This window comes from Oncorhynchus keta, chromosome 22 (assembly GCF_023373465.1).
Source record: "Oncorhynchus keta strain PuntledgeMale-10-30-2019 chromosome 22, Oket_V2, whole genome shotgun sequence".
NCBI lineage: Eukaryota > Metazoa > Chordata > Actinopteri > Salmoniformes > Salmonidae > Oncorhynchus > Oncorhynchus keta.
The window spans coordinates 56451975-56477342 of NC_068442.1; the positions used below are offsets into that span (position 1 = coordinate 56451975).

Consider the following 25368-nt stretch of genomic DNA (forward strand, 5'->3'; position numbering starts at 1 on the left):
TACCGACCCCTGTCTGCCCTGACACTGGGCCTGCCGTCCTGTACCTTGGCCTCTAATACGGATTACCGACCTCTGTCTGCCCTGACACTGGGCCTGCCGTCCTCTATCTTGGCCTCTACTACGGATTACCGACCTCTGTCTGCCCTGACACTGGGCCTGCCGTCCTCTACCTTGGCCTCTACTACGGATTACCGACCCCTGTCTGCCCTGACACTGGGCCTGCCGTCCTGTACCTTGGCCTCTAATACGGATTACCGACCTCTGTCTGCCCTGACACTGGGCCTGCCGTCCTCTATCTTGGCCTCTACTACGGATTACCGACCTCTGTCTGCCCTGACACTGGGCCTGCCATCCTCTATCTTGGCCTCTACTACGGATTACCGACCTCTGTCTGCCCTGACACTGGGCCTGCCGTCCTCTACCTTGGCCTCTAATACGGATTACCGACCTCTGTCTGCCCTGACACTGGGCCTGCCGTCCTCTACCTTGGCCTCTAATACGGATTACTTTTGTTGTGGAATTGTTAGATATGACCTGTTTGATACTGCTGCACTGTTGGATCTAAGCATAAGCATTTCACTACACTCACAATAACATCTGCTAACCATGTATATGTGACCATTAACATCTACTAACCATGTATATGTGACCAATAACATCTACTAACCATGTATATGTGACCAATAACATCTACTAACCATGTATATGTGACCAATAACATCTACTAACCATGTATATGTGACCAATAACATCTACTAACCATGTATATGTGACCAATAACATCTACTAACCATGTATATGTGACCAATAACATCTACTAACCATGTATATGTGACCAATAACATCTACTAACCATGTGACCAATAACATCTACTAACCATGTATATGTGACCAATAACATCTACTAACCATGTATATGTGACCAATAACATCTACTAACCATGTATGTGACCAATAACATCTACTAACCATGTATATGTGACCAATAACATCTACTAACCATGTATATGTGACCAATAACATCTACTAACCATGTGTATGTGACCAATAACATCTACTAACCATGTGTATGTGACCAATAACATCTACTAACCATGTGACCAATAACATCTACTAACCATGTATATGTGACCAATAACATCTACTAACCATGTATATGTGACCAATAACATCTACTAACCATGTATATGTGACCAATAACATCTACTAACCATGTGACCAATAACATCTGCTAACCATGTGTATGTGACCAATAACATCTACTAACCATGTATATGTGACCAATAACATCTACTAACCATGTGACCAATAACATCTACTAACCATGTGACCAATAACATCTACTAACCATGTGACCAATAACATCTACTAACCATGTGACCAATAACATCTACTAACCATGTATATGTGACCAATAACATCTACTAACCATGTATATGTGACCAATAACATCTACTAACCATGTGACCAATAACATCTACTAACCATGTATATGTGACCAATAACATCTACTAACCATGTGACCAATAACATCTACTAACCATGTGTATGTGACCAATAACATCTACTAACCATGTGTATGTGACCAATAACATCTACTAACCATGTATATGTGACCAATAACATCTACTAACCATGTATATGTGACCAATAACATCTACTAACCATGTATATGTGACCAATAACATCTACTAACCATGTGTATGTGACCAATAACATCTACTAACCATGTGACCAATAACATCTACTAACCATGTGACCAATAACATCTGCTAACCATGTGACCAATAACATCTACTAACCATGTGACCAATAACATCTACTAACCATGTGACCAATAACATCTACTAACCATGTGACCAATAACATCTACTAACCATGTGACCAATAACATCTACTAACCATGTGTATGTGACCAATAACATCTACTAACCATGTGACCAATAACATCTACTAACCATGTATATGTGACCAATAACATCTACTAACCATGTATATGTGACCAATAACATCTACTAACCATGTATATGTGACCAATAACATCTACTAACATAATATATAATAATATAATAATATAATAATATAATATATATGCCATTTAGCAGACGCTTTTATCCAAAGCGACTTACAGTCATGTGTGCATACATTCTACGTATGGGTGGTCCCGGGAATCGAACCCACTACCCTGGCGTTACAAGCGCCATGCTCTACCAACTGAGCTACAGAAGGACCATCAAATGTAACCATGTATATGTGACCAATAACATTTGATTTGATTGTGTCTGCTGCCTTCAGATTTACAATGGGCGTGAGGTGTTATAAAAACACACCTGTCTATCTCCCCACCTCTGGTGGGTGTGAGAGAGATATCTCTGTCGGACTGTGGTCCACGGTAACCTGACTCCACCGGGCCAGTCATGACAATAAAATAACATGAACCCTAACCCCACAACATGACCCCTCCCCGCCCAACAAACTGCTATGACAACGGGACAGCCATGAGGTCAGTCAGCACATGTATCAACAATTATTTGATGACTTTTTCATCATAAACAGAAGATTTTCTACTCATCTAATTGGTTGTAGTCGTACACCATGAAGTCAACACGTTAGGTATCAGCAATCAGAAGATAACTTCTCAATTAAACTCTCATAAACATAGATGAATGCTCATTCAGACATTCAGAGCTCAATCTGTATTTGATAGGAGTCCTGTGGTATGTTTGAGACACTGCCCTCAACCAGGACATGGTATCAATATGTTGTCATACTGGCTTCCAGTGAAATGTCTTACAACTTGCACATCGGTTCTGGCCCGATAATAAGTTTTATGGAAAAATGGTTGAAAGTAGGTGTTTCCATAATGACAATCTAAATAGCCTACCTACAACTGGTCAAATGTTGTCACGATGTGCACTCGTGCTGCCTTGTCTCCTCTCACTCACACTCAGTGTTGCCAATTTAGCGACTTTTAGGACAGCTACTTTCCTTACTGAGGAGTTGGCAACACTGCTCACACTCTGCTGCCTCCTACAGCACTCAGTCTCAACACACACCTCTCACTCAGCAACAGCCTCCTGAAATAACCGTGTGAGTTGTTCTTATTTCTATTAGCGTCGCTACAGTCCCATCACCGGCGTTGCTGCTTTTATAAATCCTCCACGTTGGACCCAAATGATTGACAGCTAAACAAGGCATGAAAACAGATGACGTGGCTAGATTTTTAGCCTTGTTGTTTTCGAATTGAAAGCGTCCTCCCTTGGAGAAGCTTAATGATTGATCTGCTGTAGGTGGAAGCACATAACTTTCACCTATCCATCAACCAACAGGTGCATCCCATGTCGGAAATGGTATCATTATAAATGAATTGATACATATATTGATTTGCTATCCTCTCCCTGACTTTGTAGATGTGTAGCCCTTTTGAATAGATATCAATGTGCCATTAGGTGACTGATACGTACCTGTCGTTTCGTCTTTTCACTGATATTCTCGCTTTAAATCATCCAGAATAAAGATCTTTACCTGCATTGTCGACTACAGTGCTATATGCAGCACCTAGCAACAAATTTAGCTACTTTTTTTTTTAAAGAAGGAAACTTTTAGCAACTTTTGAAAAGTGACTCAAACGCTAAAATGCACGCATTTTCCCTCTAAATGACCCCCAAAAAAAACATTTTCTGTCACAACACATGTACCCGGCTGCAAAAGTGCATTGTGAGTGACATCTGCAGCAATTTCAGTAAATTGCACATCATTGTTGGCTGACTGCAGCAGCAGTAGTACGGGTTCGACGAGACAAACCCAATGAATATAATCTTGATCTTGAACAGAATTTACAACATCAATCAACTTGTCTACAATCAAAAGTGTACAGAAAAGAGTAGGAGTCTGTCTGTACCTGAACAAATGTCAAATCATGTTTTTTTTCTGCCAGTCAATTTGAGTAACGTTATTGTTTATTCTACGTAATGACGCAGTTTTTTACGTTATCACGCAATGACATCACAACGTCATCTAGCAACTTTTAGCAACAAATCAACCTGCGTCTAATATATATATATATATGTACAGTGTGCTTTGGACTTGCCTCGCCTAGTCACAAATTTAATTTAAAGCCCACCATTTGTGTCACTTATGGGAAAATGTGTGTTTAATGATGACTTCAGAAATGAGAGAGACTTCCCCACCAATTGCTGCTGGTGTATGGATAGCTGTCATATCAAGTTTCATCAATGGATCTACGTTTGTGCTTCAAAAAAAGGGAATATTACGATCCCGTAAAAGAGGTAGAGTGCTGGGGGGAAAGAATCCCATGTTTGTAGGGTCATTTGTTGCCTACAATGTTGTAATATCCTCAGACACAGTAACATGACTTACTACTGTACAGTAAATACACCATCTCTTAACTTCATTCGGTTCCTCTTGAATTTTCGTTTTGAGTTTTCTGCAACGAAAAAAAATGAATGCTGCTTTCGTGGCATAACTAGAACAGGACATGGAAATCAGAGGGTGACTACTGTACTGTTAATAACACAAACACTGCATGTAATGTCGTTCTTTTTTAGGTGGGTCCTATCTAAAAGATGGCGTATGGTGGAGCGGTACACTCTCCAGTAAGTAGCCGAGTTAACAGCGCCACCTGTCTTTTATTAACTGTAGTACATCCTCGTGGATATTTCTGTCACACACAGGATTCTCTCTCCTAATAATAAAGACATTTTACTACTACATTAAACTATCACTACTCACCGATTGCGTTTATGTGATTGATCATATTTCATTAATTCAATTGACCTCTGAACTCCTCCGAACAAGTGATTGCGGGACAGATTGGGAACTTCCTGGCCTATAACGCAGCCCCTGCTGTGGTGGTCACACCTTTAGGAGCCCTGGGGGTGCTGTTTGGGTGAGTTATTGATTGGCATGTTATCATTCAGTGGGTGACTACTATTGTATTTTGTTTTCTGGTGGGAGTGTTTACAGTGATGTGATGTTTGCTACAGTACAGGGGTGTTTACAGTGATGTTTGCTACAGTACAGGGGTGTTTACAGTGATGTGATGTTTGCTACAGTACAGGGGTGTTTAGTGATGTGATGTTTGCTACAGTACAGGGGTGTTTACATGTGATGTTTGTGATGTGAGTTTGCTACACAGGGGTGTTTACAGTGATGTGATGTTTGCTACAGTACAGGGGTGTTTAGTGATGTTTGCTACAGTACAGGGGTGTTTAGTGATGTTTGATGTTTAGTGATGTGATGTTTGCTACAGTACAGGGGTGTTTAGTGATGTTTGCTACAGTACAGGGGTGTTTACAGTGATGTGATGTTTGCTACAGGGGTGTTTACAGGGATGTTTGTTTAGGGGTGATGTGATGTTTGCTACAGTACAGGGGTGTTTACAGTGATTTTGCTACAGTGATGTGATGTTTGCTACAGTACAGGGGTGTTTAGTGATGTTTGCTACAGTACAGGGGTGTTTACAGTGATGTGATGTTTGCTACAGTACAGGGGTGTTTAGTGATGTGATGTTTGCTACAGTACAGGGGTGTTTAGTGATGTGATGTTTGCCACAGTACAGGGGTGTTTACAGTGATGTGATGTTTGCTACAGTACAGGGGTGTTTACAGTGATGTGATGTTTGCTACAGTACAGGGGTGTTTACAGTGATGTGATGTTTGCTACAGTACAGGGGTGTTTACAGTGATGTGATGTTTGCCACAGTACAGGGGTGTTTACAGTGATGTGATGTTTGCTACAGTACAGGGGTGTTTACAGTGATGTGATGTTTGCTACAGTACAGGGGTGTTTACAGTGATGTGATGTTTGCTACAGTACAGGGGTGTTTACAGTGATGTTTGCTACAGTACAGGGGTGTTTACAGTGATGTGATGTTTGCTACAGTACAGGGGTGTTTACAGTGATGTGATGTTTGCTACAGTACAGGGGTGTTTAGTGATGTGATGTTTGCCACAGTACAGGGGTGTTTACAGTGATGTGATGTTTGCTACAGTACAGGGGTGTTTACAGTGATGTGATGTTTGCTACAGTACAGGGGTGTTTAGTGATGTGATGTTTGCTACAGTACAGGGGTGTTTACAGTGATGTGATGTTTGCTACAGTACAGGGGTGTTTACAGTGATGTGATGTTTGCTACAGTACAGGGGTGTTTAGTGATGTGATGTTTGCTACAGTACAGGGGTGTTTAGTGATGTGATGTTTGCTACAGTACAGGGGTGTTTAGTGATGTGATGTTTGCTACAGTACAGGGGTGTTTACAGTGATGTGATGTTTGCTACAGTACAGGGGTGTTTACAGTGATCTTTGCCACAGTACAGGGGTGTTTACAGTGATGTGATGTTTGCCACAGTACAGGGGTGTTTACAGTGATGTTTGCTACAGTACAGGGGTGTTTACAGTGATGTTTGCTACAGTACAGGGGTGTTTACAGTGATGTGATGTTTGCTACAGTACAGGGGTGTTTACAGTGATGTGATCTTTGCTACAGTACAGGGGTGTTTACAGTGATGTGATGTTTGCCACAGTACAGGGGTGTTTACAGTGATGTGATGTTTGCTACAGTACAGGGGTGTTTAGTGATGTGATGTTTGCTACAGTACAGGGGTGTTTACAGTGATGTGATGTTTGCTTTGCAGTACAGGGGTGTTTACAGTGATGTGATGTTTGCTACAGTACAGGGGTGTTTAGTGATGTGATCTTTGCTACAGTACAGGGGTGTTTAGTGATGTGATCTTTGCTACAGTACAGGGGTGTTTAGTGATGTGATGTTTGCCACAGTACAGGGGTGTTTACAGTGATGTGATGTTTGCTACAGTACAGGGGTGTTTACAGTGATGTGATGTTTGCTACAGTACAGGGGTGTTTAGTGATGTGATGTTTGCTACAGTACAGGGGTGTTTAGTGATGTGATCTTTGCTACAGTACAGGGGTGTTTAGTGATGTGATGTTTGCTACAGTACAGGGGTGTTTACAGGATGTGATGTTTGCTACAGTACAGGGTGTTTAGTGATGTGATGTTTGCTACAGTACAGGGGTGTTTAGTGATGTGATGTTTGCTACAGTACAGGGGTGTTTACAGTGATGTGATGTTTGCCACAGTACAGGGGTGTTTACAGTGATGTGATGTTTAGCTAGCTAACTGTCTCCCTGTTTTGATCACTGAAATGTTTGCTACAGTACAGGGGTGTTTAGTGATGTTTGCTACAGTACAGGGGTGTTTACAGTGATGTGATGTTTAGCTAGCTAACTGTCTCCCTGTTTTGATCACTGAAATGTTTGCTACAGTACAGGGGTGTTTAGTGATGTTTGCTACAGTACAGGGGTGTTTACAGTGATGTGATGTTTGCTACAGTACAGGGGTGTTTGCAGTGATGTGATGTTTGCTACAGTACAGGGGTGTTTAGTGATGTGATGTTTAGCTAGCTAACTGTCTCCCTGTTTGCTTTGTGATCCAGGGCTGTTCTGGCCTCCTATATCCTCCAGGAACAGCTGAATGTCCTGGGGAAGCTGGGCTGTGTGTTGTGTTGCTGTGGTTCTGTCGTGCTCATCATTCACTCCCCTAAATCAGAGAGCGTCACCTCTAGTCTGGAGCTGGAAGAGAGGCTTGCTGATCCAGGTGGGACATGGTTATTACATCCCAAATGCACCATATTCTCTATATAGTGCACTACTTTAGACTAGAGCCCTATTCCCTACATAGTGCACTACATTAGACTAGAGCCCTATTCCCTATATAGTGCACTACTTTAGACTAGAGCCCTATTCCCTATATAGTGCACTACTTTAGACCAGAGCCCTATTCCCTATATAGTGCACTACTTTAGACTAGAGCCCTATTCCCTACATAGTGCACTACTTTAGACCAGAGCCCTGTTCCCTATATAGTGCACTACTTTAGACTAGAGCCCTATTCCCTACATAGTGCACTACTTTAGACCAGAGCCCTATTCCCTACATAGTGCACTACTTTAGACCAGAGCCCTATTCCCTATATAGTGCACTACATTAGACTAGAGCCCTATTCCCTATATAGTGCACTACTTTAGACCAGAGCCCTATTCCCTATATAGTGCAGTACTATAGACCAGAGCCCTATTCCCTATATAGTGCACTACTTTAGACCAGAGCCCTATTCCCTATATAGTGCACTACTTTAGACCAGAGCCCTATTCCCTATATAGTGCACTACATTAGACTAGAACCCTATTCCCTATATAGTGCACTACATTAGACTAGAGCCCTATTCCCTATATAGTGCACTACTTTAGACTAGAGCCCTATTCCCTATATAGTGCACTACATTAGACCAGAGCCCTATTCCCTATATAGTGCACTACTTTAGACCAGAGCCCTATTCCCTATATAGTGCACTACATTAGACTAGAGCCCTATTCCCTATATAGTGCACTACTTTAGACCAGAGCCCTATTCCCTATATCGTGCAGTACTATAGACCAGAGCCCTATTCCCTATATAGTGCACTACTTTAGACCAGAGCCCTATTCCCTATATAGTGCACTACTTTAGACCAGAGCCCTATTCCCTATATAGTGCACTACATTAGACTAGAGCCCTATTCCCTATATATTGCACTATTTTAGACCAGGACCCTATTCCCTATAAAGTGCACTACATTAGACTAGAGCCCTATTCCCTATATAGTGCACTACATTAGACTAGAGCCCTATTCCCTATATAGTGCACTACATTAGACTAAAGCCCTATTCCCTATATAGTGCACTATTTTAGACCAGAGCCCTATTCGCTATATAGTGCACTATTTTAGACCAGAGCCCTATTCCCTATATAGTGCACTACATTAGACTAGAGCCCTATTCCCTATATAGTGCACTACATTAGACTAGAGCCCTATTCCCTATATAGTGCACTACATTAGACTGGAGCCCTATTCCCTATATAGTGCACTATTTTAGACCAGAGCCCTATTCCCTATATAGTGCACTATTTTAGACCAGAGCCCTATTCCCTATATAGTGCACTACATTAGACTAGAGCCCTATTCCCTATATAATGCACTACATTAGACTAGAGCCCTATTCCCTATATAGTGCACTACATTAGACTAGAGCCCTATTCCCTATATAGTGCACTACATTAGACTAGAGCCCTATTCCCTATATTGGTGCACTACATTAGACTAGAGCCCTATTCCCTATATAGTGCACTACATTAGACCAGAGCCCTATTCCCTATATAGTGCACTACATTAGACTAGAGCCCTATTCCCTATATAGTGCACTACATTAGACTAGAGCCCTATTCCCTATATAGTGCACTACATTAGACTAGAGCCCTATTCCCTATATAGTGCACTACATTAGACTAGAGCCCTATTCCCTATATAGTGCACTACATTAGACTAGAGCCCTATTCCCTATATAGTGCACTACATTAGACTAGAGCCCTATTCCCTATATAGTGCACTATTTTAGACCAGAGCCCTATTCGCTATATAGTGCACTATTTTAGACCAGAGCCCTATTCCCTATATAGTGCACTACATTAGACTAGAGCCCTATTCCCTATATAGTGCACTACTTTAGACTAGAGCCCTATTCCCTATATAGTGCACTACATTAGACTAGAGCCCTATTCCCTATATAGTGCACTACATTAGACTAGAGCCCTATTCCCTATATAGTGCACTATTTTAGACCAGACCCCTATTCCCTATATAGTGCACTATTTTAGACCAGAGCCCTATTCCCTATATAGTGCACTACATTAGACTAGAGCCCTATTCCCTATATAGTGCACTACATTAGACTAGAGCCCTATTCCCTATATAGTGCACTACATTAGACTAGAGCCCTATTCCCTATATAGTGCACTACATTAGACTAGAGCCCTATTCCCTATATAGTGCACTTCATTAGACTTGAGCCCTATTCCCTATATAGTGCACTACATTAGACTAGAGCCCTATTCCCTATATAGTGCACTACATTAGACTAGAGCCCTATTCCCTATATAGTGCACTACATTAGACTAGAGCCCTATTCCCTATATAGTGCACTACATTAGACTAGAGCCCTATTCCCTATATAGTGCAGTACATTAGACTAGAGCCCTATTCCCTATATAGTGCAGTACATTAGACTAGAGCCCTATTCCCTATATAGTGCACTACATTAGACTAGAGCCCTATTCCCTATATAGTGCACTACATTAGACTAGAGCCCTATTCCCTATATTGGTGCACTACATTAGACTAGAGCCCTATTCCCTATATAGTGCACTACATTAGACTAGAGCCCTATTCCCTATATAGTGCACTACATTAGACTAGAGCCCTATTCCCTATATAGTGCACTACATTAGACTAGAGCCCTATTCCCTATATAGTGCACTACATTAGACTAGAGCCCTATTCCCTATATAGTGCACTACATTAGACTAGAGCCCTATTCCCTATATAGTGCACTACATTAGACTAGAGCCCTATTCCCTATATAGTGCACTACATTAGACTAGAGCCCTATTCCCTATATAGTGCACTACATTAGACTAGAGCCCTATTCCCTATATAGTGCACTACATTAGACTAGAGCCCTATTCCCTATATTGGTGCACTGTTCAGAGTGCTCTGTACACGGACATGTTAGTTTGACCCAGCCCAGAACTGCTCAAAGTCCTCCGAATAACAACTTGAACATAAGTTCAATTGAGAGTAATTCTGAGGTGTGTGAATGTTTTCTCTCCATGCAGTGTTCGTCGCCTATTCCTCGTTAGTGGTCCTACTACTGGTTGTGCTGATGGTGTGGGTGGCCCCAGCTCACGGCACGTCCAACATCATGGTGTACGTGTCCATCTGCTCCCTCCTGGGGAGTTTCACAGTCACCAGCTGTAAGGGGCTGGGCCTGGCTGCTCAGGATGCCTTCAGCGGGGGGCCTTCCAGCAGCCGAGCCCTTGGTCTCTTCCTGGGTCTACTGGGAACCCTGTCCGTCAGCATCCTCATCCAGTTCACCTTCATCAACAAGGCTCTGGAGCACTACAGCTCCAACATGTTTGAAGCCATTTACTATGTGGCCTTCACCTCTACAGTCCTCACAGCTTCAGCCATCTTGTTCAGAGAGTGGACCACGGTGGGTTTAGTAGACTGCCTGGGCATGCTGTGTGGGCTAACCACTGTGGCTGTTGGGGTCCTGTTGCTCCGTATCTCCTCAGAGGCCTCACTCACCTGGAAACCAGCTGCTACAGGACCAGATAAAATGGATTAAACAGAGGCTTGTCAGTCTCAGGGAGATTAATGCAGTGTTTATTGGTTCATTTGGGGCCATATTTTTTTTAAATATCTTGAATAACATATATATTGTGAATTGCATTTGTATCTAATAAAATACTTGAATATAAGTTGAAGAATCTTACCGGTGGATTTGCGAACAACGTACCTGTTGTGCAATATTTGTTGCTCGCCATTCTCAAGGGCTCAATGATAGTCATGTCCTGTTGTGTTCAAGCACACGAAGCAGCATTGTTGCTGTTTAATGTGCTAGATGTTTGCTATTCTAACACTTGTCAAGTCAGTGTCAATCCACGTGGACTGGCTGTGTAAACCAAAGAACCTAACTCGTGTGTCCGATTGAAAAGTCTTAACTTACAACGTGGTCAACTTTGTCAGTATGGGGTCGTCTTTTATAATGAAGTGAAATTAACTCAATGATTTTGTATTTTACTACAATAAAAGGCAAAAAAAAATTAAAAATCTTATCTTGTGACGTGTTTGCAAGGCCTCAAACAACGATGACGTGGCTGTCGATTAGGCAGCCCCATGCATCTCTTATTCAGAGAGTTGGTTAAATGCACTCTGTGCTGCAACTGACTACGTATCCCCTTCACGGGGGAGAGAAGTTCAACCACCATTTCACTACAGCAGCCCTTCTAAATGTGGACCAGGCGATGTGTTCTCACGCACCTAACAGGTTCTACCCACACGTCCTCTTGTGAGAAACTACCAAAATAACATTTCATTCTTTTAGAGTCTTCTTCAGTCCGTTTGGACTCCCTTCATGTCCAATGACCATTCGGTCCATTTGTAAACCTTTGGAACTATGCCTATTCACATAAGCATTGTGGGTAATTGAATTATTTAGAGAGTAATTCTAGACAGTCACAACAGTGTGGCGGGGAACTGGGACTCTTTTTTTTTTGTAACGTTGGATCAAAGGACTCACAAAGGCTGGAGAGAAAAGTGACAACATTTTGGTTGAATCTCGGCAGGTAAATGTTAGATATTATTCTCACTAATTCAATAACTGTAGGTATTATATTTGGATTTGTGTTATTGCTTGGAAAATACATTGCAGCTCTGAAGAAGCACTGTTTGTTGAATATCAGAGTTAATACGTTTTACATAAAAATACAGTATGATATTGAACAGTATGATATGATATAGTTTGATATGATACGATACAGTATGTGAGGTAAGATATGATAGAGTATGATACAGTATGATATGATACAGTATGATACAGTATACAGTATGATACGATACAGTATGATATGATACAGTATGATACGATACAGTATGATACGATACAGTATGATATGATACAGTATGATACGATACAGTATGATACAGTATGATATGATACATTATGATACAATAAGGTATGATACGATACAGTATGTTACAGTATGATATATGATACGATACAGTATGTTACAGTATGATATAGTATATGATACAGTATGTTACAGTATGATATAGTATATGATACAGTATGATACAATACAGTATGTTACAGTATGATATAGTTTGATATGATACGATACAGTATGATGAGGTAAGATACGACAGAGTATGATACAGTATGATACGATACAGTATGATATGATACAGTATGATATGATACAGTATGATACGATACAGTATGATATGATACAGTATGATATGATACAGTATGATACGATACAGTATGATATGATACAGTATGATATGATACAGTATGATATGATACAGTATGATATGATACATTATGATACAATAAGGTATGATACGATACAGTATGTTACAGTATGATATAGTATATGATACAGTATGATACGATACAGTATGTTACAGTATGATATAGTTTGATATGATACGATACAGTATGATGAGGTAAGATACGACAGAGTATGATACAGTATGATATGATACAGTATGATATGATACAGTATGATACGATACAGTATGATATGATACAGTATGATACGATACAGTATGATACAGTATGATATGATACATTATGATACAATAAGGTATGATACGATACAGTATGTTACAGTATGATATAGTATATGATACAGTATGATACGATACAGTATGTTACAGTATGATATAGTATATGATACAGTATGATACGATACAGTATGTTACAGTATGATATAGTATATGATACAGTATGATACGATACAGTATGTTACAGTATGATATAGTTTGATATGATACAGAGTATGAGAGAGTATGAGTATGATATGATACGATACAGTATGATATGATACAGTATGATACAATATGATAGCGTATGATAAGTTAAGATACAGTATGATATGATATAGTATGATATGATACAATATGATACAGTATGATATGATAAGAGTATGATATGATACAGTATGATATGATACAGTATGATATGATAGAGTATGATAGGATACAGTATGATATGATAAGAGTATGATATGATACAGTATGATATGATAGTTTGATATGATACAGTATGATATGATAGTTTGATATGATACAGTATGATATGATAGAGTATAATATGATAAGAGTATGATATGATACAGTATGATATGATAGTTTGATATGATACAGTATGATACAGTATGATATGATAGAGTATAATATGATAAGGTTTGATATGATACAGTATGATATGATAGAGTATGATATAGTACGATATGATACAGTATGATATGATACAGTACGATATGATCTAGAGTATGATATGATACAATATGATACGATACAGTATGATACGATACGGTATGTATTATTATTATTATTATTATTATAAGACTTGACAAGAACATTTCACTAAACTGTATAGGCTCAGTTAAAAATGCTTTAAAACATTTCGAGGTGTAACAGTCCATTTAGAACGTGGCAATCAAATAGGGCACTTTATTAAAGTTTTCACTAAAATATTCATCTGGACAATTTCTGGTAGAACGAGTCCAACTTCTCAGGACCTATTTGTACGCATGCGTGAAGGATCGGCCTTTCACCATGTGTGGGCGGAACAGCGTCAACCTTCAAATCAGGTCGTAACAAAATGAGAGAGCCACATAGCTATAACTTGCTATTTATCACATAGCTAGCTAACTACCACCGTTTTCCTGGGGAAACCAGGGATCTTTTCACCAGGTATTTCGCATGGAAACATACAGATGATATTAATGTTTACGATAGCATGCCAGCTTGCTAGTTAGTTAGTTATTTGGCCGCAGGTTTTCACATAGCTAGCTAGCTAGCTGGTACAATTACCAACCGAGTTAGCTCGCTTGTTATGCTAACAAGCTAGCTAGTTTTGATCTGATTCTGAGACGGACAAAAGAAAGCTTGAGCTTAATCTCAAAATGATAGCCATGCTAGTTAGTAAACTGATAGCGATGCTTGGAAATTGAAGGTAGTCATTTAGTTAGCTAGTTTGCCCAATTAGCTAAGTGGCTAACGTTAGCCAGCTACGGTACCGAGTTATCTCATGGACACATCAGATCATGTTATTGTTGTCATCGTGCAGCTGTGGACGACAACCCGGTATTTCATCACGGCAACATTGAACATTGAATCTTTGATTACTGCATATTCTTAGTCACCTGCTGAGTTCTCGACTCCGGAAGTGCGGAGTCCGGAAGTGGTAGACGGGGTTTGGTCCACCTCGGATTGTCGATGTGCCATTTCTAGAATGGAACCGACTATTTTGGGTCGGGGTTGTTCACTCTGCGATTTAACTTGTCGAAATGGTAAGTTCGCCTAACTGGGAGGAATCAGATTCTACAATTGGAATTACTAACAGTTTTAACCTTTAGGTATATTTTACCTAGGCATATCGATTTCAATTTACATTTGTAATTTAGCGGACACTTTTATCCCGAGCAACTTCGTGCATTCGTCTTAAAGCTAGGTGAGGCCACATATCACAGTCGTGGTAAGTACATTATTTCCGAGGTACATTGATTGTACGAGTTGAATATTCGTTTGTCTCTTGTCGTTTTGCTGTCTTACTAAAGGTAGAGTGGTGACACAGGTTGGTGACAGGTGTTCGGCTGGTCAGCAACTCCTGTGTGTTGTGGTCAATGTAACAGACAGTACGAACAACTCTTCCAGCGTCGTCATGGGCCAGGACAGAGGGAAGTATGATTTCTACATCGGCCTGGGACTAGCCATCAGCTCCAGCATCTTCATAGGAGGAAGCTTCATTCTCAAGAAGAAAGGACTACTCCGCCTGGCCAGGAAGGGACAGTGTAGGGCAGGTAAGGGTCATGTTTATGTTCAGTCACCAACTGCTGCTCTTGATAAGTGTCTACTAAATGACTAGTATGTAAAGTAGAGTACACAGTATCGTTTGGGTGAATTTGTACATTTGAGAAAGAGATCAAGAGAGCAGGTCATTTTGTTTATATGTACTGTACGCATAGATTGATGTCAGGTAGCCTAGCTGGACAGTAACCGAAAGGTTGCTAGTTCGAATCCCTGAGCCGGCGAAACAAATCTGCGCTTAACCCTAATTGCTCCAAGGTCGCCGTTGATAATGGCTGGCCATGACCCCTCTGAGGGGTGGGATAATGGCTGGCCATGACCCCTCTGAGGGTGTCTCAGGGGGAGTTGGGATATGCAAAAAAACACATTTCCAATTCACACATGAATATCTTAAGGATCTGCCATGTGTGGCTGTGTAACTGGGTGTGAATGGAATTGTTGACAACTTGTCTTGCGAGTTCAGCTCAGAATGTGGTAGTAACTGATTGGTGCTAAGATGCAGAAGGGTGCGGCAGAGTTGAACACTTGATCAGTTTGTCACCCTTCTGCTTTTATTACACACAGCAATCATTAACTAGTTGACTCTCTACTGCACCTTGTCTTATATACACACAGCAATCATTAACTAGTAGACTCTCTACTGCACCTTGTCTTATATACACACAGCAATCATTAACTAGTAGACTCTCTACTGCACCTTGTCTTATATACACACAGCAATCATTAACTAGTAGACTCTCTACTGCACCTTGTCTTATATACACACAGCAATCATTAACTAGTAGACTCTCTACTGCACCTTGTCTTATATACACACAGCAATCATTAACTAGTAGACTCTCTACTGCACCTTGTCTTATATACACACAGCAATTATTAACTAGTAGACTCTCTACTGCACCTTGTCTTATATACACACCGCAATCATTAACTAGTAGACTCTCTACTGCACCTTGTCTTATATACACACAGCAATCATTAACTAGTAGACTCTCTACTGCACCTTGTCTTATATACACACAGCAATCATTAACTAGTAGACTCTGCTGCACCTTGTCTTATATACACACAGCAATCATTAACTAGTAGACTCTCTACTGCACCTTGTCTTATATACACACAGCAATCATTAACTAGTAGACTCTCTACTGCACCTTGTCTTATACACACAGCAATCATTAACTAGTTGACTCTCTACTGCACCTTGTCTTATACACACAGCAATTATTAACTAGTAGACTCTCTACTGCACCTTGTCTTATATACACACAGCAATCATTAACTAGTAGACTCTCTACTGCACCTTGTCTTATACACACAGCAATCATTAACTAGTAGACTCTCTACTGCACCTTGTCTTATATACACACAGCAATCATTAACTAGTAGACTCTCTGCTGCACCTTGTCTTATAGTGTTGAACAGGGCCCATAGGGGTAATGTTGACCAGGGCCCATAGGGGTAGTGCGGTAGTGTTGACCAGGGCCCATAGGGGTAATGTTGACCAGGGCCCATAGGGGTAATGTTGACCAGGGCCCATAGGGGTAGTGTTGACCAGGGCCCATAGGGGTAGTGTTGACCAGGGCCCATAGGGGTAATGTTGACCAGGGCCCATAGGGGTAGTGCGGTAGTGTTGACCAGGGCCCATAGGGGTAATGTTGACCAGGGCCCATAGGGGTAATGTTGACCAGGGCCCATAGGGGTAGTGTTGACCAGGGCCCATAGGGGTAGTGTTGACCAGGGCCCATAGGGGTAGTGTTGACCAGGGCCCATAGGGGTAGTGTTGACCAGGGCCCATAGGGGTAGTGTTGACCAGGGCCCATAGGGGTAGTGTTGACCAGGGCCCATAGGGGTAGTGTTGACCAGGGCCCATAGGGGTAGTGTTGACCAGGGCCCATAGGGGTAGTGTTGACCAGGGCCCATAGGGGTAGTGTTGACCAGGGCCCATAGGGGTAGTGTTGACCAGGGCCCATAGGGGTAGTGTTGACCAGGGCCCATAGGGGTAGTGTTGACCAGGGCCCATAGGGGTAGTGTTGACCAGGGCCCATAGGGGTAGTGTTGACCAGAGCCCATAGGGGTAGTGTTGACCATGGGGGTAGTGTTGACCAGGGCCCATAGGGGTAGTGTTGACCAGGGCCCATAGGGGTAGTGTTGGCCAGGGCCCATAGGGGTAGTGTTGACCAGGGCCCATAGGGGTAGTGTTGACCATGGGGGTAGTGTTGACCAGGGCCCATAGGGGTAATGTTGACCAGGGCCCATAGGGGTAGTGTTGACCATGGGGGTAGTGTTGACCAGGGCCCATAGGGGTAGTGTTGACCAGGGCCCATAGGGGTAGTGTTGACCAGGGCCCATAGGGGTAGTGTTGACCAGGGCCCATAGGGGTAGTGTTGACCATGGGGGTAGTGTTGACCAGGGCCCATAGGGGTAGTGTTGACCATGGGGGTAGTGTTGACCAGGGCCCATAGGGGTAGTGTTGACCATGGGGGTAGTGTTGACCATGGGGGTAGTGTTGACCAGGGCCCATAGGGGTAGTGTTGACCAGGGCCCATGGGGGTAGTGTTGACCATGGGGGTAGTGTTGACCATGGGGGTAGTGTTGACCATGGGGGTAGTGTTGACCATGGGGGTAGTGTTGACCATGGGGGTAGTGTTGACCATGGGGGTAGTGTTGACCATGGGGGTAGTGTTGACCATGGGGGTAGTGTTGACCATGGGGGTAGTGTTGACCAGGGCCCATAGGGGTAGTGTTGACCATGGGGGTAGTGTTGACCAGGGCCCATAGGGGTAGTGTTGACCATGGGGGTAGTGTTGACCATGGGGGTAGTGTTGACCAGGGCCCATGGGGGTAGTGTTGACCATGGGGGTAGTGTTGACCATGGGGGTAGTGTTGACCATGGGGGTAGTGTAGACCATGGGGGTAGTGTTGACCATGGGGGTAGTGTTGACCAGGGGGGTAGTGTTGACCATGGGGGTAGTGTACTGTCATTTGGGACACCAGTCCAACAACAAGCAGAAAGGACACATGCAGCTCGTGTCATATAGGGTCAAAGTGCACTGCTGTTAAACCTACAGTGTGTAACATCCGAACGTGTACCGCTGGTTGTAACCATAACGCCCTAGAATTACCTCAGTGATTATATGGTGTGACTGCGGGACATTTTATTGAACACACATTAGAAGGTTTTGAGTAACTAATTAAAGCTAGTGATCTGAAATGTTGCTAGCTACTGAACTTGTTTTCGTCTTTTGTCTAGGACAAGGAGGACACGCTTATCTTAAAGAATGTCTCTGGTGGGCCGGCTTATTATCAAGTAAGTGAGGACTATGGATAAAATGTTCCTCTTAATATGTGATTCATTTCACCTCAGTTTCTATATATCCCCCCCTCTCCCCTGTAACTATTCCCCAGGTCGTTCTGTTCTCAGTCAGCTTACCTGGTGTGTTCCTGTTCTGTGTATTTTCACAGTGGCGGCTGGAGAAGGGGCGAACTTTGCAGCGTATGCCTTTGCTCCTGCTACTCTCGTCACCCCTCTGGGGGCCCTCAGTGTGCTGGTCAGGTAGGTCACCCCTCTGGGGGCCCTCAGTGTGCTGGTCAGGTAGGTCACCCCTCTGGGGGCCCTCAGTGTGCTGGTCAGGTAGGTCACCCCTCTGGGGGCCCTCAGTGTGCTGGTCAGGTAGGTCACCCCTCTGGGGGCCCTCAGTGTGCTGGTCAGGTAGGTCACCCCTCTGGGGGTCCTCTGTGTGCTGGTCAGGTAGGTCACCCCTCTGGGGGCCCTCTGTGTGCTGGTCAGGTAGGTCACCCCTCTGGGGGCCCTCAGTGTGCTGGTCAGGTAGGTCACCCCTCTGGGGGTCCTCAGTGTGCTGTTCAGGTCGGTCACCCCTCTGGGGGCCCTCAGTGTACTGGTCAGGTAGGTCACCCCTCTGGGGGCCCTCAGTGTGCTGGTCAGGTAGGTCACCCCTCTGGGGGCCCTCAGTGTGCTGGTCAGGTAGGTCACCCCTCTGGGGGCCCTCAGTGTGCTGTTCAGGTCGGTCACCCCTCTGGGGGCCCTCAGTGTGCTGTTCAGGTCGGTCACCCCTCTGGGGGCCCTCAGTGTGCTGGTCAGGTAGGTCACCCCTCTGGGGGCCCTCAGTGTACTGGTCAGGTAGGTCACCCCTCTGGGGGCCCTCAGTGTACTGGTCAGGTAGGTCACCCCTCTGGGGGCCCTCAGTGTGCTGGTCAGGTAGGTCACCCCTCTGGGGGCCCTCAGTGTGCTGGTCACGTAGGTCACCCCTCTGGGGGCCCTCTGGTTCTACATGTTTGACCTTACAGTATATAATAGATGTTATAGTTTTTGAAGTTGTACCAGGTGTGTGGATGACTGAACCGTGTGTGTTGTTGCTATGCAACAACTCCTGTAGAGGTGTGACAATGTTTGTCTTCTACTTCTGTCCGTGATTGAGCTGTGTGTGTGAACTGTTAAACACTGAACAGAGATACAGTGGGGATAACAAGTATTTGATTTTGCAGGTTTTCCTACTTACAAAGCATGTAGAGGTCTGTAATGTTTATATCATAGGTACACTTCCACTGTGAGAGACGGAATCTAAAACAAAAATCCAGAAAATCACATTGTATGATTTTTAAGTAATTCATTTGCATTTTATTGCATGACATAAGTATTTGATCACCTAGCAACCAGTAAGAATTCCGGCTCTCAGACCTGTTCGTTTTTCTTTAAGAAGCCCTCCTGTTCTCCACTCATTGCCTGTATTAACTGCACCTGTTTTAACTCGTTACCTGTATAAAAGACACCTGTCCACACACTCAATCAAACAGACTCCAACCTCTCCACAATGGCCAAGACAGGAGAGGGTGTAAGGACATCAGGGATAAAATTGTAGACCTGCACAAGGCTGGGATGGGCTACAGGACAATAGGCAAGCAGCTTGGTTAGAAGGCAACAACTGTTGGCGCAATTATTAGAAAATGGAAGAAGTTCAAGATGATGGTCAATCACCCTCGGTCTGGGGCTCCATGCAAGATCTCACCTCGTGGGGCATCAATGATCATGAGGAAGGTGAGGGATCAGCCCAGAACTACACGGCAGGACCTGGTCAATGACCTGAAGAGAGCTGGGACCACAGTCTCAAAGAAAACCATTAGTAACACACTACGCCGTCATGGATTAAAATCCTGCAGCGCACGCAAGGTCCCCCTGCTCAAGCCAGCGCATGTCCAGGCCCATCTGAAGTTTGCCAATGACCATCTGGATGATCCAGAGGAGGAATGGGAGAAGGTCATGTGGTCTGATGAGACAAAAATAGAGCTTTTTGGTCTAAACTCCACTCGCCGTGTTTGGAGGAAGAAGAAGGATGAGTACAACCCCAAGAACACCATCCCAACCATGAAGCATGGAGGTGGAAACATCATTCTTTGGGGATGCTTTTCTGCAAAGGGGACAGGACGACTGCACCGTATTGAGGGGAGGATGGATGGGGCCATGTATCACGAGATCTTGGCCAACAACCTCCTTCCCTCAGTAAGAGCGTTGAAGATGGGTCGTGGCTGGGTCTTCCAGCATGACAACGACCCGAAACACACAGCCAGGGCAACTAAGGAGTGGCTCCGTAAGAAGCATCTCATGGTCCTGGAGTGGCCTAGCCAGTCTCCAGACCTGAACCCAATAGAAAATCTTTGGAGGGAGCTGAAAGTCCGTATTGCCCAGTGACAGCCCCGAAACCTGAAGGATCTGGAGATGGTCTGTATGGAGGAGTGGGCCAAAATCCCTGCTGCAGTGTGTGCAACCTGGTCAAGAACTACAGGAAACGTATGATCTCTGTAATTTCAAACAAAGGATTCTGTACCAAATATTAATTTCTGCTTTTCTGATGTATCAAATACTTATGTCATGCAATAAAATGCAAATTTTTACTTAAATTATACAATGTGATTTTCTGGATTTTTTGTTTTAGATTCCGTCTCTCACGGTTGAAGTGTACCTATGATAAAAAAATTACAGACCTCTACATGCTTTGTAAGTAGGAAACACTGCCGATTTTGCAGGTTATCAAATACTTCTTCTCCCCACTGTATGAACACAACATGCAAAAATTTCAAAGATATTACTGAGTTAGTAGTTCCACCATGTTCAATGGGTGACATGTCTGGTGAGTCTGCAGGCCATGGAAGAACTGGGACATTTTCAGCTTCCAGGAATTGTCCAGATCCTTGCGACATGGAGCCATGCATCATCATGCTGAAACATGAGGCGACGGAGACTCATTCAAATTGCCATCGCTAAAATGCAATCGTTTGTTGTCCGTAGTTTATGCCTGTAACCCCACTGCCACCATGGGGCACTTTGTTCACAACGTTGATATCAGCAAACCGCTCGCCCACACGGTCTGTTTTCTGCCCGGTACAGCTGAAACCGCGATTCATTGTGAAGAGCACACTTCTCCAAAGTGCCAGTTCAAAAGGTGAACATTTGTCCACTGAAGTCAGTCACGACGCTAAACTGCAGTCAGGTCAAGTCCCTGGTGAGGATGATGAGCAAGATGAGCTTCCCTGGGACGGTTTATGACGAAATTAGTCTGCGGTTGTGAGGCCGGTTGGAGATGCTGCCAAATTCTCTAAAACTGCGTTGGCGGTTGCTTATGGTATAGAAATTAACATTTAATTATTTGGCAACAGCTCTGGTAGACATTCCTGCAGTCAGCATGCCAATTGCACCCTCCCTCAAAACTTGAGAAATCTGTGGCATTGTGTTGTGACAAAACGGCACATTAAAGAGTGGCCTTTTATTGCCCCCAGCACAAGGATCATGCTGTTTAATCAGCTTCTTGATATGCCACACCTGTCAGGTGGAAGGATTATCTTGGCAAAGGAGGAATGCTCACTAACAGAAAATACATTTTAGATCCTTTATTTCAGCTGATGAAACATACGACCAATTGTTGCGTTTTATTTTTGTTGTTGTTGTGTGTGGGGCTGTGGGTTTGATGTAATGCTTCATCTCATTGCAGTGTGGTACTGTATTTTAGGTTATAACCCATGTTCCCTGAGACTGCAATATAAATACTGTATCAGCCCACAGAGTGAAGAACGAGATGTTTTCCTTTACTGTGGGAACATGGATTAAATCAACGCAATATTAGCCACTTTTAATGCAACATACCAAAACCAAACAAACTATGCAAGAGATTTTGTTATAGGCAGAACTCATCGGAGTAGGATTCTACAGCATTGACACGCCTGACTCAGCCCGTATAACCAATCAGATCTGCAAATAGACATATATTGCCATATATGGCTCTGTGCCATTCATTGTGAACTGGACTGTGTTTACAGCATGAGTGTTCAAGAGTAGTTGTGCTTGTTTTGAGATCACAGTGAGAGCTACATGTAGCCATGTGTGCTCGTTTGTTCTTATCCGTTGCTAGTTAGTGAGTTATTCGCCCAGTTATGGATCATTTATAGTCAGCAATGGGGAAGTGGTTGTTTAAAACACGAGCACATTTCTAGCCATCTTTGAAAAGCCAGTCGGGCTACTGATAACAGTACATATGAAGTAACAGTGCTTTTGAAGATTAAAAATGATCAGGCCTCTTGTTCATCTTACTGTAGAAATAATTGTTGAAAACAAAAGGGCTTTTTGTTGTCTTAAAGGGGCAGTGTTGTATTTTGGAGACGGGCTTGAATAAGCGAAGTAGCATGATTTGTCTGTTTCTCTGTAATGGTATGAAACAATGATGTCGTTTATTGCATCAAACAACATTGTCAGTCACTTCCTTGTCTGAAGAACAAGTGGATAAACAGGTTCATGTGAAGCCCTGCATGTTTTTTTTTCTAAAGTCTCATGGAATGTAGCCCTACATTTAACACCACACATTTGGCTGCTACTGAAGGCTGAATGATAAAAAATATTATGGGATGCATTTTCTCCATTGTTTCTGATGGTAGACTACTCTGGTAGGCCCTACATTATGATCAAACAGCCACAGTAGCCTACCTGTTAAAACTAACTTAAAGCGGGTGCGGCGTTCACAGTAAACGCTCGCTGGAAGTTGCTTTCAACTTTGCGCTCAGCAGACCTACAATTTGCTCAGTGCCTGTTTAATATTGAGGGAACATTGGTTATGTATTTTAGGTTAACTGAGTTACTGTGATATAACTGTGTGTTTTCTATGTTTTGCGGCAGTGCGGTGCTGTCCTCGTACTTCCTGACCGAGCGTCTGAACCTGCACGGGAAGCTGGGCTGTCTGCTCAGTATCTTGGGCTCTACTACCATGGTGATCCACGCCCCTCAGGAGGAAGAGATCAACAGTCTGGACCACATGGCTCGGAAACTGGTGGACCCAGGTCGGTACCGGACACACCCTCCCCTCAACTACATGAGTTACTGTGTTCTGAAAAGCTGCTTCCTCAAGTCCTCCTTAAAGCTCTTTGGAGGAGGTGGTCTGACACTTTATTCTCTCCTCTTCTTCTCTCGCTCTTTGATGACTAACTTCAGACACTTCATTCTTCTGTTTTAACTTTTTGTGAGCTAAGACATCCTCTATCTCCCTCAGGTTTCCTGGTGTTTGCCACCTTCGTCATCATCGTAGCGCTCATCTTCATCTTGGTGGTGGGCCCTCGGCACGGCCAGACCAACATCATGGTGTATATTACCATCTGCTCTGTGATAGGAGCTCTGTCGGTGTCGTGTGTGAAGGGGTTGGGCATCGCCATCAAAGAGGCCATAGCTGGGAGGTCCGTGGTGGGGAACCCTTTAGCCTGGGTCTTACTGCTCGGGCTGGTGGCCTGCGTCTCCACTCAGATCAACTACCTGAACAAGGCTCTGGATATCTTCAACACCTCCCTGGTCACACCCATCTACTACGTGTTCTTCACCACCTCAGTCCTCTCCTGCTCTGCCATCCTCTTCAAGGAGTGGGAGCACATGGCTACTGCTGATGTTATCGGGACTCTGAGTGGGTTCCTGACCATTATAGTTGGTATCTTTCTGCTCCATGCCTTTAAGGACCTTAGTGTGAGCCTGTCCACGCTGGCGGTGTCCATCAGGAAGGACGAGAGGCCCGGGCCGGCAGCTAACGGAGTGGCAACACACGGCAGCTACGAACTGCTGCGCAATGACTCCACAGACATGAACCTGGAGGAGAGGGAGGTGGGCCTGCCGTTTGACAGCCTGTCCAGGAGGAATGGTACCATGACCGCCTCTTAGAGGACCTAGCAGCAGACCCCCCCCCCCCTCCTACTGAGCCTCTTAGGACCTAGCAGCAGACCACCCCCTCCTACTGAGCCTCTTAGGACCTAGCAGCAGACCACCCCCCTCCTATTGAGCCTCTTAGGACCTAGCAGCAGACCCCCCATCCCCCTCCTACTGAGCCTCTTAGGACCTAGCAGCAGACCACCCCCTCCTACTGAGCCTCTTAGGACCTAGCAGCAGACCCCCCATCCTACTGACGGCCTCTTAGAGGACCAAGCTGCCAGGTCCTGCAAACCCCCCCCCATCTTACTGACAGCCTCTTAGAGGACCAAGCTGCCAGGTCCTGCAGATCCTACTGACAGCCTCTTGAGGACCAAGCTGCCAGGTCCTGCAGATCCTACTGACAGCCTCTTGAGGACCAAGCTGCCAGGTCCTGCAGACCCCCCGACTGACTAGGATTACATCCCAAATGGCACCCTTTCCCTTTATAGTGCAATACTCTGGTCAAAACTAGTGCACTACAGAGGATAGGGTGCTATGTGGGGTTTGCCTAGGACTACACTGGTGTGGATGGTTGTTTTCTCCATTAAAACAATCAACTCTGGACTTGGATGGACCCACTGATTGTACTTGGATTAGATTTGCCATCTGTTCTCTGACGACATGG

At 43.8% G+C, this 25368-nt stretch overlaps 3 protein-coding genes and 1 long non-coding RNA gene across 13 annotated transcripts; 2 read left to right on the forward strand and 2 right to left on the reverse strand.

Moving 5' to 3' along the window:
* The first annotated feature begins 3982 nt into the window (after positions 1 to 3982).
* Positions 3983 to 12360, forward strand: nipa1 (NIPA magnesium transporter 1). The gene is made up of 5 exons (XM_052475751.1): positions 3983 to 4289; positions 4569 to 4616; positions 4819 to 4909; positions 7476 to 7636; positions 10750 to 12360. The coding sequence occupies exons 1-5, from the start codon at positions 4157 to 4159 to the stop codon at positions 11259 to 11261; spliced, it is 945 nt and encodes a 314-aa protein (XP_052331711.1). The 5' UTR covers positions 3983 to 4156; the 3' UTR covers positions 11262 to 12360.
* A 2064-nt stretch (positions 12361 to 14424) lies between these two features.
* On the forward strand, positions 14425 to 24746 carry LOC118379791 (magnesium transporter NIPA2-like). Its single transcript, XM_052475755.1, has 6 exons — positions 14425 to 14997; positions 15265 to 15507; positions 18768 to 18824; positions 18980 to 19070; positions 23694 to 23854; positions 24064 to 24746. The coding sequence occupies exons 1-6, from the start codon at positions 14940 to 14942 to the stop codon at positions 24714 to 24716; spliced, it is 1263 nt and encodes a 420-aa protein (XP_052331715.1). The 5' UTR covers positions 14425 to 14939; the 3' UTR covers positions 24717 to 24746.
* Positions 15518 to 18760, reverse strand: LOC127910773 (spidroin-2-like). 10 transcript variants are annotated; one of them, XM_052475732.1, is made up of 5 exons: positions 16867 to 18760; positions 16767 to 16817; positions 16567 to 16668; positions 16467 to 16517; positions 15518 to 16364 (listed from the first exon to the last, which is right to left on the reverse strand). In XM_052475732.1, exons 1-5 carry the CDS (start codon positions 18497 to 18499, stop codon positions 16069 to 16071), a joined length of 2133 nt encoding a protein of 710 aa, XP_052331692.1. In that variant the 5' UTR covers positions 18500 to 18760; the 3' UTR covers positions 15518 to 16068. The 10 variants fall into 10 exon arrangements, with proteins under 10 accessions (XP_052331692.1, XP_052331693.1, XP_052331695.1 ...); XM_052475733.1 differs by lacking the exon at positions 16767 to 16817; XM_052475735.1 differs by lacking the exon at positions 16467 to 16517 and having other exon boundaries at positions 15518 to 16313.
* On the reverse strand, positions 24617 to 25019 carry LOC127910777 (uncharacterized). The gene is made up of 3 exons (XR_008076178.1): positions 24907 to 25019; positions 24781 to 24824; positions 24617 to 24746 (listed from the first exon to the last, which is right to left on the reverse strand). It is a non-coding gene; the product is annotated as an uncharacterized LOC127910777 (long non-coding RNA).
* Between the last annotated feature and the right edge of the window lie 349 nt (positions 25020 to 25368).